Genomic DNA, 17,304 nt, shown 5'->3' with positions numbered 1-17,304 from the left:
AAGACATGAAGTGCACATCTACTCTTTGTCTTGGTTGCTGTGTCTACATTTGGGGTGGTTTCCTTTCTTGTGTGCACATCTGCTTTTAGCATTATGTTAATGGATTTTCAAGTGCCTCAACAGTATAGACGGCAGAATAAAATATGTCTTTTCTGTTGTTCAGGAAGTTAATATTCTGTCTTTGGTGCTCCCTATGTAACTATTAAATTAGGAACATAAATTAAGCATAGCCGGTTTGTTAGTCCTCTCAAGCACATACCTTAAGCAGCAGGCCTAGATTCTTCCATTCCATTCCTCATGGAAATACACCAGTCCAGGCATTAAGCTGAGCTGCAGTCATCCTGTTTTGTATAACTGGCCCTTTTTACTCCAAAGATCTGTGACTGTCAGACTAGATTTAAAAAAAAAAAAAAAATAGTGCTTTTTTTAATTAAAAAGGAACTGCTACTCATTTCCACAACAGCAGAAAACACAGGAAGGGAGGTGTGAAAACAGCTGTGGCTTATCTTGTTACAGGAAGGAAAGAAAGGTTAAAGGTTAAGTTCCTTCTAGCTGAACTAATCTAATTTCTAGGTTGAAAAAAGCAAATTATTCTGCCTGTGGCATTGCTCACTTCGTGTCGCTAGCACTACTGGGCATCATTCCAACCTGGGTTTTTTTTTTTTATTTTATGTTTTTCTTCCTCCCGATCTGCAGACCTGTAGTAGTTATGTTCCTCTTGGTTGCAGGAAAACATGCGAGTGGTTAGAGGTAGAACTAAAGACTTGAGTGATGATAGTTCTGATTCTATGATATTTCATAGGTTCGTGTTAAAAATATTATATTCCCGGAAGTAGCACTGTTTTAAAGGATAGGAGTTGTGAATGGGAAAGCCATCATTGGGTGTAGAGATGGTTCATAAGTTAGAGCAGGGGTGTCAAACTCATTTTCACCAGGGCCACATGAGCCTCGTGGTTGCCTTCAAAGGGCTGAATGTAATTTTAGGACTGTATAAATGTAGGAGTAGTTACCCCTGAGTTAGAGTGTAGCCACGTTTGTCCATGTTATTGTTTTGTACAGTTGTTTGTACTTGTGTTCCTGTGGGTGCAGGTTTACAGCAATTGTTGATTTTATTTTCTTTTTTAAATTGTCCTTTCCCCCTGGCTTTTTGTTTTGGTTTTTGAGTGGTTTTTGTTGGGGGGGTATGTTCCTCTTTTTTTTTTTTTAATAAAAGGGTCATATAGAGACAGAAGTCCTTATAGTGTGTTGATTTAACACATCATAATTCAGTCTTGTGGAAGGCATGATTTGAACTACTTAGCTGTGGTTCTACAGCCTTAGGGGCGTGGAATAGGATGAGGAGGTACCTGGAGATCTTGCTTTATTTGCAGTGTTTTCTTGTGCATGCATGAAGCAATTGAAGGAAAATAATATATGTAAGAGACAAATTTGGAATGAACCATTTACAGTTCTTATCTTTTTTACATTTGAGTCACTTGATTAGCAACAGCTGTTGTCAGGTTGAAAAACTATTAAGAACCAAGCTAATATCACTAATAAAGATTTAAATGAGAGACGATGGAACTTGTTAGTGGGGGAGGCAAACAGGTGAAATGTATTATAATTTCAGAGATTTGAATAGTTTAATAACTCGTTTTTTTCATAACTTTTCTGTAGTTACATTAGTTGGTCTGGAAATAATTTAAACTACTTTTCATTGGAACTAGAAAGTATTTTAATGATTTTCACTTCTTTGGCTTGTGCTGCATTTTTACAATATTTTCCCAGTGAAGTGATGTTTTGCTGTTTTTAAATAAGTTGATTTGATCCCTCTGCTTCAGTGCCAGTATTTGTGCGGTGACATTGGCTTTTGCTTTTTTTTTTTGACTATTCATGTAGTTTTCAGTTGTCCTTGGCTTAGAATAGCTGAAAGTCTTGGCGGACCTTGAAGGAGGTTTTTAAAGCTTCGGCCTTGATACAGAGTGAAAAAAATCCCATTAAAAAAAAAGTGTGATGCATAGCACTTCACTGTCAGTTACATAGAGCTGATTTGTATTAGTGATGGAACTGAATAGGTAGGTGCAACTTTAGGTTTTGAATGAAGCTGAGGTAGCACACCAGGTGTACACATATGTTGTGTGTTGCCTATTGGAAATTCTGCTGGGGACACAGGAAATATCTGCAGTTATATTCTGCTGAAGATGGCAGAGGAAAAATACTGGAAGGTTAAAAGACAGAGCTCCTCACACAGTCTGATTCTGAAACTATTCTTAGTTTGTTGTGGATGTTCTTCAATAAATAAAGTGTGACAGAAAAGACAATGCAGTCGAAGGTTATTAGGAATACAACACTAAATATCTCAACAGATAACTTGTGTGTGTGTCTGCAGTACACTCTGAGATATACTTTGTCAATTTTTAATCATAAACTAAGTTTTAAAGTATAATATTTACGTGCACCAAAACTAAATTTTACCCTCTGATTGACATTGCTTCGTTGATGCTGTTGATTTTCGTTTAAGAACTGAAAGGAAATATTTAGTATCATTTTGTGGTTTTCAGTATTGGTTATTTCCTAGTTGAGTGAAAACTGTTGCCACTGTACTACTTCAGTTCATGTGGACTGGAAGAGACTATAGATCAATGCTGCTTATTTTTATATGAAACTAAAAAAAGCCAGAGCTTCATCATTATTTTGTTGTTCTTTTTCTCCCTGCTTGATTAGGATTCTTCAAACTTTGTGTCGAAAACTTAAGCTCCCGGAGTCTTTTGACTTTCATCATTTAGCACGTCTGACTCCAGGTTATGTAGGTGCTGATCTGATGGCGCTTTGTCGTGAGGCAGCCATGTGCACGGTGAACAGAGTGCTGATAAAATCTGAGGAGAAAGGGAAACACAGACATGCTGGAGGAAACACAGCTGAAGAAAGCATGGGAACAGGAACAGACATCCTGGTGGAAGATGATAACAAACAACTAGAACTTCCCCCTAAGGTATTTTCCCTTGAAGTGTATGCTTCTGATGTCTTAAGAATTGAGCCGTTTAATAGTTGTGAAAGTCTTTGCTCATAAATCCTTAAAACATTTAACGTAATATTAGATTTAGATTTAGAAATATCAGCTCATAAGCCAGAAGCTTAACTCCTAATGACCCCTATAACGGATCTGAACAAGTGGCTCCCAAAACCCACACCTTCTAAAAATCATGTTTATATTTTATACAACTTTGTTTTTTCCCTTGGGATTTTTGTTGTTGTGTTGTTTTTTTCTAGCAGACCAGAGGTTAGAATAGTGGTTACATCTCTCTTCAAAAGTGTATCGACTGTAAGAGAACTGTGAGAATATCAGACTTTCACTTGAGTTTTTACCAAGCCGTTTCCTGTGCCCTCAGTGAAATATCCATTATGGTGCGTGAAACTCTTCCCTGACCTGATACAGTTACAGTTAGCTGAAGTCTAGAGGTATTTATGCAGCCTGCAGTTTCCCTCCAGCTGTGTGATTGCTTGGGGCAAATTACATGTGGTGTCTGGTACCTATAGCAAGTCTGAGGAAGAGGTATCTATCTGGTGCAAAAGCTGGGTCAGCAACATCACTTGAACTGCAGAGAAAGTACCTGTTCATGTGCAGTACAGCTGGAACTCTGTTGCAGGAAATAGCATTTCCAGTGCCAGAATTATTCTGTGGCCCAAATAACAAGCTGTGGCCAGCGAACGAGAACATCTTTATATATAAATTCTTGGCTCTACTCAGAATTTGGAGTGTGTATGTGCCTTCATTATGTGTAGGCTTACTAAAGATTTGTCTGGAGAAGTAAAACCAAGTGGTGTTAAATCCACATTCATGGGATCATAGAACCATTTTGGCTGGAAGAGACCCTCAAGATGATAAAGTCCAACTGTTAGCCTTACTCCAGCACTAAACCATGTCCCTAAGAACCTAATCTGCACGTCTTTTAAAACCTCCAGGGATGGCGACTCCACCACTTTCCTGGGCAGCCTGTTCCAGTGCTTCACAGCCCAATCAGATTCTGGTTTTAGAAGGACCGTCAAAGAAAACTGTTATTGTAATTAACAAAAAAACAGTATAAAAAGCTGTAGTAAGCCTTTGTATTAGAGTCACATAACCATACTGCATACGTCCCAGTGTTTCCCGGGGCTTGATGTGGCCAAAAGAAAGCAGGGAGGGGCAGGTAGTTGCAGCTCTTATCAACATCACCATGATCAAAAGAGTTATTGAGGGTGAGGAAGTCTAATCCTAACAGAGCCGTATTTTGATAGCCGGCAGCAGGCTGACATAGTCTAATACAGGCTATAGTCATTAAAGCCGTTATATTATGTCTATAATGGAAAAATAAACATACGAAACCTTTAAAAATCATTCACACAATTCAAGTAAATAAACCTAGTTGTCTCTGCTATTTCAGAGTTTCTCTTAATGGTTGTATTAATAAGAGGAGGGAGGCCTTAAAAGGAATATCAGGCAGTATAAACACTTTTATTCCTTTGTAGTCAGTTGTAGAGCTATCTTAGTTGCAACAAATAGGAAGTGATACTTTTCCCATATACTGCTGTAGGAAAAATGTGGAAACTGAACAGAGTTTTTACTTTTTTTTTTCCTCACTCTATCTTTAAATAAAAATTCTGGCGTAGTTTTATGGGTGGTACAGTATCACTTTGCTTTGATACTGCCTTTCCGTATTAGAACTGGGATGTATTTCTGCTGTGAAGGTATAAAGTTATTTGATCAAGTATTTTCTCAGATAGTTTCCCCAATAAAGAACCAATTGGGGAAATTGGAACATACCTGCCTGGGGCACTGTGGCCTGCAAGATGGGACAGTGTTGAAAAGTGTCACCCTGTGGCTATATTCTGCTTGCCCAAACTTGATCAGGGCCTGGTTACAAAACCAGGTCTAATCAGCCTGAGGAAATGAGTTGATTACTTGAAATCAGATTATGTTAAATAAAAGTGTATAATCTAAAAATGTATGTTAAGAGTTTTAAAGGTTTATATGTAGCTGAATATTCTGCAAATTGTTGAAATTGTGCTGTTCAGCAGAGTCGTTCATTTTCTCTTGAGAGCAGTTTCTTATTAAAAACAGAACTAATACACATAATTAATACATATTTTGGAAATTTCAGCATGGAAAGAACCATTTCTTAATCAGTGTGGGAGAAGCAGTAGGAAGAATTTGAAGACAGAATACATGTGCTAGCTCTGTTTCAGTAGTATTTAAGTCAAAATTGTCTGTCAGCTCAGTGCTTTCACAAGTGTTAAATGTACATAGAGCTGTCCTGGAACATTTTTATCATTAATGTTAAGTTTTAATGTTATTTTACGTATTTTGTGTGTACTGTACATCGTATGTACAATTATAGTATTATTATTAGAGTTTATGAAAATATTGCTTCGAAAAAGCCCTTTAAAAAATGGTTCTAAAAATTTAATCCAGAGCATAATCTTTTTCTCTCCCTTTCCGTGTACCCTAAGGATGAATTGCAGAGACTTTTGGATTTGCTGAAGAAGCAAGAGCCCTTGCCCGAGGAGCAGCTGCAGAAGCTGTGCATTGAGATGAATGATTTTATTGTTGCTCTGTCATCAGTGCAACCCTCTGCCAAGAGAGAAGGCTTTGTCACAATTCCTGATGTGACATGGGCAGATATCGGAGCCCTGGAGGATGTTCGCGAGGAGCTGACTATGGCAATATTGGTATATCTTAACCTTGCTTTCAAAGACTTCTTCGCACTTCCCCCATACAGCAAATAAAACTATGCTTGTTTGCTTTTTAATATTTATTTAAGGTGTAATGTGCTGCCCATGAGTTTTAACATGCTACAAACTAGAAGTTTTGCAACACCTTAATTTAAAATAGACTTCTATAACTTGCTTTCAGATTTGTTACAAGTCTGGTGCATATTGTATTCATGCTTTCAGTTTTCAGTATGTTCATTTTTGCTGAATCTAAAAGTTTTGTACCAATAACCTTAGTCACACAACTGCCAGACAAAGAGTTGGAGACTACTTAGCTGTGACAATAGCAGTCTCCCTGCCAGTCAGAGGGATGCCTAACTCTAACACTTTAAGATGAGAAATTAAGTAAATAAAATCTTTGAAAAATCTCTGAATGATACTTCTCCCATTTTTGGGTACTTATCAGTGCAAGATAATAAGATGCTGATGGACTGTTTGTTCTTTTAACCTATAAAAATTGGAATAAAGAACACGTGTATGAATGTTTTTTCTTCCAGCTGAAACTGAAATGAGAAGTTTCATGTCACAGATAATTATCCTAATTTCTTTTATAGGCACCTGTGCGTAACCCGGAGCAGTTTAAAGCTCTGGGCCTGACTACTCCAGCTGGTGTCCTGCTTGCAGGGCCTCCTGGGTGCGGTAAAACACTGTTAGCTAAGGTAATAAATTTGCTAAACATGTTTAAACATACTGGAGGATCTTCTTGAAGCGGAGGTTTCTGTAGGAATGACTGAGTCTGGCTGATACTGCCAGAAGCTTGGCTTTTGCACCGTTTCTCGTCATAAAAAGAAATTTGGACCTCTGTGCCAAAGTAATTTGATTTTCTTGTCATCAAGTTACTATTTTGCTTGGGAGGGATTTACTGTAAAATGTGAAGGAATTAAGTTGGTTAAGAAGAAAGTAGCAAAGATGAGAAGAAACTCTATTAGATAACCACTTCTGTGGAATATTTCACAGTAACTAAATTATATATTTGGAAGTAGGCTACACTCTATTTATGTATTTTTATTTGTTACATTTACCTTACTGAAAATACTTTGGTTTTTCTTCTCAAACATTTCAGTTCTTATGGCCTCCCCATGTAAACACAAATAATCATGCAGCTTTCCAGATTGTCACTCGTCTTTGTCTTCAAATACTTCTGTGTAGTTCAATATCTCTTTACCTCCCACTAATTATTGAGAATTCTTCACCTTCAGCTAATATGGGGGAGAAGGGTGGGGTGTGAATTTGGAACACTGCCTCACTGAAGGGAGAGAACACCTGGCTAAATTCCCCACATCCCTCCCACTCTTAATTGCATATAATTATACTTTATGCTGTTTTCTATATTTTTTGAACAGTTGATAACTGTGTTCCTTCCCTTAAGTTTATTACTCCATGGGCAGAAGCAAAGAAAACATGAAAAAATGTGTGTATTATACATACATGTGTCTTTCCCTTTTTGATAGGCTGTGGCAAATGAGTCTGGACTGAACTTCATATCTGTGAAAGGTCCTGAGCTGCTAAATATGGTATGTATTAATCACGGTGCTTTTCTTACTTGTGGAATTCTTGTCCAAAGTGTGGGGCAAGCAAAATTCCTGATAATTACACAACTGATAGTGGTGCAACCGAAGTTGCCTCATTTAATCTGTGCTTACAGTTTTTAGCAGTGAAGTTGTTCATGTGAAAAGGAAAAGTCTGTCTGGGTAGTTTAAGTACGTATCTTGGTTTAAATTACCTGGCAGACAAAGCCTTCTTAACCGAAGTAAGATTTCTAAATGACCAACTACATTTATCATTGTTTTTATGAAAAATGAGAAAAAAAAAAATCAAATCTACAGTGAGGATAACTGCTGATCACTAACTGCAAATCGGCAGCTTCCACTAAGCAAAATAAAATTTTCAGCTTTCAAATTTGGAAATGTATTTTGCCAGTCATTTTATCTTAATGGAAGCTTGAAACCTTGGAAAACAATGTTGTTTTCTACTTGATCAGAATTATCTTTAAAGATTTTAAATGTTAACAGATAAAAGTGTTGTGGTCTGAGTTTTTGAAGCACTAGACTTAGAAATCCTGCAATATAACTTCAGTTCCTTTTACAGTTAAGAGAATGTGTTGAACTGAACAAGACAGCTGCAGCCCACATCTCAGAGCACCATGGCAGTTACCTGTTTATCAATAATGTGGAAAAATAAAACCAAAATACTGGGCTTGATTATTCCTTTCCCAAATATTCTTTTAATGTGTACTTCAAGTCCTGATACAAGCAGGAAATACAACTCTTAAGTTAATGAGGAGCCCTGCTTCCTTCTGGAGTAAAGAAATGATGGCTGGCTCTGATTCAGAGACTCTGTTAAGACATAAATTGTATCAAAACATGTTTGTTTGGAAAAAATGAAGTGTTTGCATTTACAACTTGGCAACTCTGCCCCTGCAGTTCTCCATTCAAAGAGAAATTCTGGCTTACTTTTCAGTTCCCTACCGCCAGCGCCCCTTGTCTTCAGGCAACTACTGTATGAACTTTAGATGTTCATTGTGTTCAAATTGCTCACAGGGTTTGTTTATGAGCAGTTGAACAACAGGATCCTTAATGAAGATTCTATTTGTTAATTCTCATCAGCAGAATGATTACAAGTTAGATTTATTCCCCAGAAAGTCAGAATTCTATTAAACTCTGAATGTACTGCAAACTGTCAGAAGTGAGCTACTGACAAGTAGTTCCAATGTAAATCTTGATCAGTAAGGAAACAGAGATAACAGACTGTTATCAGAAGTAAACTGGTTAGCAGGTTGCATTTTTGCTCTGCAAAGCACCTTAAATAGTGTTTAAAACTGTGGGTTTTGTTGTGTGTGTTTGTTTTCCCAAGCAAAATCTTCTTCATGTCTTACATTGTTTTGCTGTGATTTGTCATTTGTTTTAGTATGTTGGTGAAAGTGAACGTGCTGTACGTCAGGTATTCCAGCGTGCCAGGAATTCAGCCCCTTGTGTTATATTTTTTGATGAAGTTGATGCATTGTGTCCTCGGAGATCTGACCGTGAAGTGAGTTCTTCTTAAAATCTCTCCTTAAATAAATTATCTCAGCTGCAGCTTTTGTGGTATTGTGCTAGCAACAGAAGTACCTGTAAGGGTACGACATTCAGTAGATCCCAAGAAAAACAGTCCCATGAGCTTTCTCATATTTAAGGAAACATATGTTGGTCAATTTTTGTAAAGCTTAGTACTTTTTTTAGTATCTGTGTACATACAGAAAATAATATCCAGAGAATGTGTGTTTAATCCACCAACTTGGCTGTGTAGAACCATAGGAAAAGATGAAGGAGTGCAGTTCAATATCATGTTTAATTTGTGGCCAAATCCTGATAGCTCTGTGCAGTTGTAATGCTCACGTGAAGTATGTCTTCATTTGAACAAGGTGAACTGGGCCATGAGGCAGGAGCATCAGTGGGATGCATTAGACTTCAGAGCTACTCCACCTGTGAAGTTTTCTCTGTCTTGATTTTTTTCTTTTGGAATAGGAACTACCTACACCTAGGATTAACTTCTGCTTTTGGGGGTGTTCTTTTCTTAGTGCAAACTGTTAGTGTGTTGAAAGGAAAGCTGCTCTGGTTTTTATGCAGAGGAAGTGCATCTGTTTTATGATACTGTACTGGTGCATCTATGTTGATGGCTGAAAGAAAAGCTGCTGTTTCCAACAGACAGGTCGAGTACAGCACTGTTCAGATATTGTCATCAGTTACTTTAACAGAAAGACTGTAGTTCCAGTCTGTAGGCAAAAGTTTCATCAGCTGTTTCTGAATCGTACCTTGTCTTCTGAATTTGCTTACTTCAGTTCTTACAAAAGATAGCCAAGCTGAAAAGTTCAGACTTGACTTCTTGAATGTCCTGAGGTGGTGGTTCCCACAGAGCCATAAAAGAAGGTGTCCAGTATTAGGTACCACGGTGGATGTAGATGGTAGCCAAGGAAGGGGAACAAGTGTGCTTTGGCCTTGCTATATTTCGCTTCTGTGGTGGCAGCAGCAGGCAGCAACTTGGTGCCTAGAAGACTACTCCTGCTCTTCACAGCCTCCTTTAACCATGTAGAGGTCTGGGCAGGAGATCAGTAACTATTACTCAGGCTCTGATAATGGTGACAATCCTTGGAATTCATAATTGAAATTCAGGGGTGTTTGCAGTTTCCATTGGCTTCTTGACACCTATGCGCCACCGCATATTCTAATTATCCATAGGTCGATTTATATTTTTGTATGTTTAAAATAAAACAGTAACATGTAGAACAACATTCTTCAAAATCATCAAGCAGTTTTACTGCATAATTGAACTCTTGTTCTCCAGCTCCTGTGCTTTCTCTGTCTCCCCAACTCTAGAATGAAATTCAGATTAAGCTGTTGAGTTTGCTTATAAAATGTCAGTACTATGGAGTTAACATTTAACTCGGAGTACTTCAGCTGCTGAAAGTATCATTTCAGAAGTTTAAATATTTGGAGAACTCTTTATTTTTTTTCCAAAACCTCGATATTGAGAAATTTGGGGTGTTCTTGTTGAAATAAATGGGGGAATGATGAGTATAAATATTTATGCGTACCTCAAGTGAGTCCATCATTTTTAATGGGAAAGAAAGGGTTTACTACATGTTAAAATGTGTGGTGGGTATATAGGTAGCATGAATTTGGGGTGGAAACAAGCTGAGGCTATGATAGTAGAAATCCAGAATGCAGCTACATTAAAAGCATGAAAAAGAAACTCTTTCTTTGATCATTGTTTCAGTCTAGGGAGCTAGTGGATCTTTTTTTTCGTGTACTTTGAAATATTCACATTCCCACTGTTTCCTCAATTTTGTTGACAAATTTCTCCTTTTAAAGTCAGGAGCCAGTGTCCGAGTAGTCAACCAGTTACTCACAGAGATGGATGGTCTGGAGAATCGTCAGCAGGTTTTCATTATGGCTGCCACAAACAGGCCAGGTAAGGACCCAAAATTTATAAACAAGAGAAATCAGACATCCTTGGTTCTCTTCTAATGAAATCATGTGTTCTTGCATATTTGAATTCTATAACTAACCTTACTCTCTACTTGAAATTACAGTGTCTCCTCAAATCCAAACGTTTTCTGATCAATTAATCTGTTCCACATTTTTGAGACACTGCAAGATGAAGCGACCTCTTTTAAATGTCTTAATTAGCATCTGATACCATTGCTGTAAAATACTTTGAAAGACCTTTGATTTAACTGGATTTTGGATTATCTTCTTGGAACATAAAAGAACAAGAGAGAAGTAAAATATAAATTATGTATTTTTTGCTGCTTGCATTGATTTTCTATCCAAAGAAACCTTGTATTTTCTGTGTTTTCTGCCCTGTTTTTTTTTTTTTTTTTGCCTTGAGGCATCTGTCTCATGTTAAATCATTTTTTCACTTGCTTATCTTTTGCTTCCTGGGCTTCATGTTATGAACTCTGTTCCTTCAGCCCAAGGTTATTCTGCTGTTCCCTCATGTTCTGTCAAGCTTTGATATTGACAGCTGTCTGTGCTGCCTTGCTGGCTCTTCAATTTCTGGTAGTTTTTGCAGTTCTATAAGATAAACACTGATATCTACTTTACAAACATCACATGTTTTACGAACAACTTTCTGCCTCCTTTTTTTTGATATTATGGAGAAGTCCTGTGGTTTTTTTATACATAGCGAGAAACTTCTTTCTTCCTGAATTTAAATTCAATCTAGATGGTGAGAGTTAGAAGTAAAGGAATTTGTTGTCAGTATAGAAAGAAATATATTCATGAAGATGTTGCACTTCCTTGGTTATGAGCATTTTTCCGAATATTGCAACTGAAATTAAATACAGGGTTACTAGCCTATCGTGGTAAAATCTTACTGGTGTAGGTACCAGAATTTTGGAGAGAACCTTTGCGCCTAGAGCATGTGTTTGGCAAATTACTGGTAATGGCAAGACACAGTTAGTTGTTTCATACCTGCATGTATTAAGTAAGGACAAGATGTAGAATTCTGATGAGAAATGGCTTAACAGGGAAAAATAGTGGCATAGCTACTTTGGATATAAATTTGAAGATGAAGAAGTTAAAATACTTGACAGATTGCTTGGGTCCTATAGACTAAGGAAAATTCTGTCTGAAATGACCAAAACCAGGCAACTATGAGGTGTTATTGTTTTTTTCCAATGGGCAAAAAATTCAAAGATTTTGAGGAAATTTTCCTGTCTCTTCAATTCTTTGCACCACGGCAGACTATCAGGCCATCTACATGGTGAAGTACGAACCAGTAGATGTTTAAATCTATATCCACTTGTAGAAATTCTTTGATTTAAAATGGTAAGTTTTCCTGGCATGAGTTTTGTGATTCTGACCTATCTAAGGCAATGTAGAAAAGAGAATAAGGTTATACAATGTAGCACATCTATATATAGGTACAGGTGGGTGTACCAAGGGTGTTGGTACCAGTGTCCTCTGGTTGCGTTAGGAAAGAGATCTCTCACTAAATGAGTTACACTGATGAAAGTATTTCTATCAAGCAGCCTTATTTACTAGTGTTTCTCAAGGGCTTCATATCTGATTGCTGACGACAGTAAACTCATTATTATCTCTCCTCCTGGTAGCTTCAGTGTGAATTCCAATACTTGAAGTTGAGGAAACATCCAGCTCGTCATCCTGCGGTGCCACCTCAGGTGTGCTACCTGAAGACTTTTCGGGGCCAGTGTGTGTATGTGACACTGTTCTGAGTTAATGACTCATAGAGGCAGCCAAGTGCAAGTAGTTTAGTAGCTTTACAAGGGCCAGTTTAGAGTAAATGTTGCTCAGATGTTGATTTCAAGATACAAATATTTGTGTGTGGCAGGTTTGTCCTAATTCCCAGCTTTGCTGGGTTTAGATTTACACTGATTCAGTACTTGCTTATGGGTCTTACTTTCATGCATATATGAAATAGACATCTATGCAATTGTTAATCCGTCCCTTTGTAAGCCTTATACTGGATGCAGTTTTACCATTATGTTGGTATAAAATACCTCTGTAATGGCTTGGGGATTTTTTTTTTTTTTTCAGTTTGGCAAAGTCAGTGTTGCCTTGTTCAGCTGCAGTGGTAGATGTACTGTTTTACCATACCAGAATAATTAAAATTACAAAACTTTCCTGAGTAATGAGGGTTGAAATAATGTTTGAAGGAAGCTGGGAAATTTCTAAGGCATGAATTCAGCGGTGTATTGCTAGCCAGTGACATTGATGAAAAAAGTGAATTTGAGGTAAAAACGCCAAACATAAGAAAATGCAAAGCTATGGATAACAATAAAATTGTCAAATGGAAGGGTATAAATGTATCTGCAAATTCTGTAAATGGAAATGAATTGTATCTTGATAAAGGACTTGTTTTGCCAACACAATAAAATATTTTTTATGCTGAATGGCAAAGCTTGGCACATCCAGCTTTTGCTGTTTTTGATAGGATGGATCTCTTGCTTCGGAAGGATGTCAGCTGTGCGTATGCGTAACACTTGGGATGGGTTTAGACTACAAACTTTTCTGTGATACCTGCATTTATCAGTGTGAAGAAATACAGTTTCCAATTGATGCAGCTTTTATCAGAACAACTTTTACTGAAGTTGTGGTTAAATTGGGGAAACTGATTTTTCTCTTGTGTAGTTTACTCACCGTTTGTGGGGGTTAGGAAGAGAGGCAGTGTTCACCAAATTAAATTCTGCTAGTATGGGCTGGGTTCTTAACAGGAGCGCAGAGAACTGTAGCTTATACTGGCTGGTATATCTAAATTATTCCTGGAAACAATGAAAGGTGTGGTGCCTCAAAAGCTCTTTTGCTTGGAAGTCTGACATTTGTATGAAAGATTTTTCTGTCATAGTTATATTGAATAGAGGTGCTGGAGCAGAGTTGTGTAATATAAATCTAAACATGTGTCCCAGCAGAAATCTTCCACTGGGCCAATGTTCCGAAGTGTCATCTTTTTTTTTAATCCATGCTAGTATAGTTTAATAGGAGAGAAAATGGCTTTGCAAGATGCTTTTTCAGAATGGTTGTTATGCGTGGTAGCTTTTATAGTTGTTTGTTGTTACTGCTCATAACTATTAGTGTATGTTGTCAGCATTATAGTCTCAGAGACTGTGGTGCCAAGAGAAGTCTTCTCTCACAAAAATATTATTATTATTATAAAGAATAACAGTACCAGCTGTAGGGTAGTGGTGGCTCAAGCCATTTTGGCATCAAGGTATGTTCCTGGCACAGTTGTTCTAGTGAGGTGCTAGCAGCTGTGACAAGGTATTCTTGTGACACCATGGTGGTTTGTGTACCCTATGGCTGAAGACTGCCAATTTTTTTTTTAATGTTTATGATGGCATTTAAGGACTTGGAACACTCTAATTCCCATTTTGCCAAAAGGGCAGGCACAATAGATTGGTTCCTTTGTTTATTGTATACAATCCGCAAGTGGTAATTTGTATTTTGTTAGTGCTGAAATAAGCCTTTTATCTGTCCTTAAAAGCGGGACATTTTAGTGTTTTTTGCGTTTACTCAGTGACTTTGAAAGTCCCTGTAGATCTTTCTTGACTGGTGCTAAATTAGCAAGGTGCAGTATTCCAAACTCAATCTCTTTCCGCCTAAATGCAGAATCAATGTAAAACTTTGTCTGAAGAGGATTAAACTTTTAAAGCACTCAATGTCACTAAAGAGAGAGGAGAAGATAAAAAAAAAAAAAAAGGAGGCAGAAATGTTAGAAACTTTATGGGTCAGGATAATTATATTATTTTTCAGTCCTACTTCCTTCCCTGAATCTGAGACTAAATTTGCCAGCGTTTACCGTGGGGATCTAAACAACTGTATATAACCTGAGGAAGAAGACAAGAAATCAGTGAAACACTATAAACTGATAGTGATTTAAGCTTGATGTCAATTTTGATAACGTGTTTGCTTTTATTCATGACCTTTAGCTTTTTAAAATCAATTACAGCAAAATTCCACTTTTACCATCATCTTCGAGCATGGTTCCAGTTTCAGTGAGTTCTATTTTTCTTTAGCAAGTTTGTTAGTTTTCTAGAGCTGTTCACCTGAACCACATGTTTTGAAACACAGTAAAAGAAAAATAATCTTTCCTTCAGTCTCTGACAATAGTTACAGTTTTGGTTTGGATTTTTCGTTTGTTATGATTATACCTGTTTATACATGTTGCTGAATTAAAGGCACGATAAAATCTAAGAAAAACATCTATTATGTGAGGCACGGAACAATTTATTTCATGGTAATTCTAATTCACAGAAATTATATTTCTGCATTTCGCCAGCCCTTAAATGATATGTATCTTTCACAGTAATTTTAGCGGAGTTTGTTTGTTGTGTGGGAGGAAAGTTGTTTGCTGCAATGTTCATCTGGAGTCTCAGAAAACCTTTCAGGTCTTCTGAGCCTGCGTTCCAGAACATCACAAATATGAGGACCTAGATCTTGTATACTTCAAATATAATTTTTAAAGCTGTAGGGATTATAGGAGAAGTTTGATGGACTAGGCACAGTCGTTGCTGGTATGCACTGAACTTTTGTAAACATTGACTCTTGTACTGTTGAGATAAGACATGAATAATCAGCTGGAAACAAGTATGAAACTAATAGATATTATTATAGGACAGTAGTGTGTCACATTATAGGGACGCACACGGAGATATTTTCAATAGAATTTAATCAGGTGGATAAAATTTTGCAGTAGTTTAGAGAGCAGCTTAGCCAGCTGAAACATTACGTGATTCTCTGGAGGCTGGTGCCTGTTTTAGCCTTTAAAAACAAAGCAAGAAATGGATGTACTCTAAATGTCATCCCATGCAGTTTTGCCATTTTTTTTTAAATACTATTGTCTTCTAAGGACATGGTCAACACCATTGACTACATGAGAAAACAAAGACAGAAAATTATTAACTAGACATTTTTCCTAATAGAAGTATATTCTCTCTGTGAGACAACTACTTGGAAAAGAAGTGTTGTATGTGATCACATTTCCGTGTTTCACTTTCAACTTGAAAGATGATAATAGGTTTTGAAAGAGGTACCTACGATAACTACCTTAATTTCATAAAAATGTTAAATATGTCTAAAATCAGTTGACTCTCTTCTGTTAAGTTTCAAGATAATAGATATGGAAGGAACATTATGACTTATAGGGATGGGATGCTTTGAAATTCCTAAATGCGGAGCATTATTCAAATCTTTAAACAGATATGAAGTGCATCTAGTGAATGAGTTTGACGAATGAGGAAATACTAGTTTCTGTGTTACGTGACTTGAATTTTCAAGAACTTCAAGCTTGAGTCTGAACCAGCAGAATGAAGTGAATTGACTCATAAGGAGATGGGGAATGTAGATCTGTGTTTTAAACTTGGGTATGGTCCTCTCGTTGTAAACCACCAGTACTGCAGGTGATTGCGTTAGTGTGACTTGAGGTAGCTCTTTGAATGTGGGCAATGTAATCCCGTACATACCGATGGATAAATGTATCTTCAGACCAGATCACTAACTTTGTAGTGTCAGACAAATAGCACGGCAAGTGGCACGTTCTCAGCATGCAAAACGGAAACAGTAATTTCTATATAAAGCTTAATATTTTGAAAGAGCTTTTGAAACTTTAGAATGGGGAAGTTATCAAGTGCGTGGTGTTGTCATACAGGCCCTATTGCAAGTATTTGGTTTGATGTTCGTAACTGATCTGTTGAGCAAACTTTGTCTTCTCAATACTGTGGCAAGACTTCCGTCTGCAGAGACACAAAACCAGGAAAGTGCATTTGTGCCAAAAGCAAGATAAAGTATCGTGTAGCACTATGCACAGACATATAAGAAAGATATTTTCATCTGGGTCTGCTGTGGTAGGGATCCTGTTTAACCCTTGTTTCATCTGGTCTGGATTAAATTAGTGCATCAAGTTCTTCCTTTTTTCTACTCACAATTCCTGTCACATTTGCAATAGCTGATTTTTGCCTACATAGGTGCCTGTGGCAATGACTGCTGTATCTTGGAAAAAAAATCACTTTTGCCCAAGAAAGAGATGGTGGAACAATTTTTAATGTATGTATCTCTCATTCTAGTTTTTGTCCTTTAAGCGTAAGTACGAGAGTAACTTGAACAAAGCTGTGCACCTCTTTAAGAAGTGAATCAAGACTACGTTGGGGTAGGATCAGGTAGCTGAAGTCTTGACAGAGTTAAGCAAACTTTTTTCATTTGCAAAAAAGCGGTCGCTGTGGTTCCATGCTATTGTTCTGGTGGTTGGGGGGTTGATTTTTTTTTTCTTTCTTTTGAACATCTGTACAGTAAGGATTAACAGCCTAACTTTTCCCAGTTCTTCACCTGTAATTTACATGAATGCACGTAGTTTGTTAGCTGCGTTTTGTCAAGAGGATGTAATGATTGTAAGGATGTTGACAACTTTGTTTGGAGTCCTTCAGTCTTAGCTGGAACTTTCAACTGTTGCTTTTGAATAAGGTTCTTGCAATAGCTACCTAAAACATCTGCAGAACTTGGAGTTCAAAACAATCTGTTGTATTAAAAGTACAGTTTTCTTCATTTCCTCTGTGGGTGCTTTTGTGACTTTGCTGTTCACATTAGT

At 37.3% G+C, this 17,304-nt stretch overlaps 1 protein-coding gene across 1 annotated transcript in view; it reads left to right on the top strand.

Annotated features, from left to right (window-relative positions):
• Positions 1-17,304, top strand: part of NVL (nuclear VCP like) — a 42,777-nt gene that overhangs the window by 11,214 nt on the left and 14,259 nt on the right. Inside the window, exons 13-18 of the mRNA XM_065631234.1 lie at positions 2,704-2,971; positions 5,467-5,685; positions 6,282-6,386; positions 7,179-7,241; positions 8,635-8,754; positions 10,575-10,674. Of these exons, the coding sequence (XP_065487306.1) occupies positions 2,704-2,971; positions 5,467-5,685; positions 6,282-6,386; positions 7,179-7,241; positions 8,635-8,754; positions 10,575-10,674 (875 nt within the window). The remainder of the gene's footprint in view (positions 1-2,703; positions 2,972-5,466; positions 5,686-6,281; positions 6,387-7,178; positions 7,242-8,634; positions 8,755-10,574; positions 10,675-17,304) is intronic.

This window comes from Caloenas nicobarica, chromosome 3, assembly GCF_036013445.1.
Source record: "Caloenas nicobarica isolate bCalNic1 chromosome 3, bCalNic1.hap1, whole genome shotgun sequence".
Taxonomy (NCBI): domain Eukaryota; kingdom Metazoa; phylum Chordata; class Aves; order Columbiformes; family Columbidae; genus Caloenas; species Caloenas nicobarica.
This window is presented reverse-complemented; position numbering and strand designations above follow the sequence as displayed.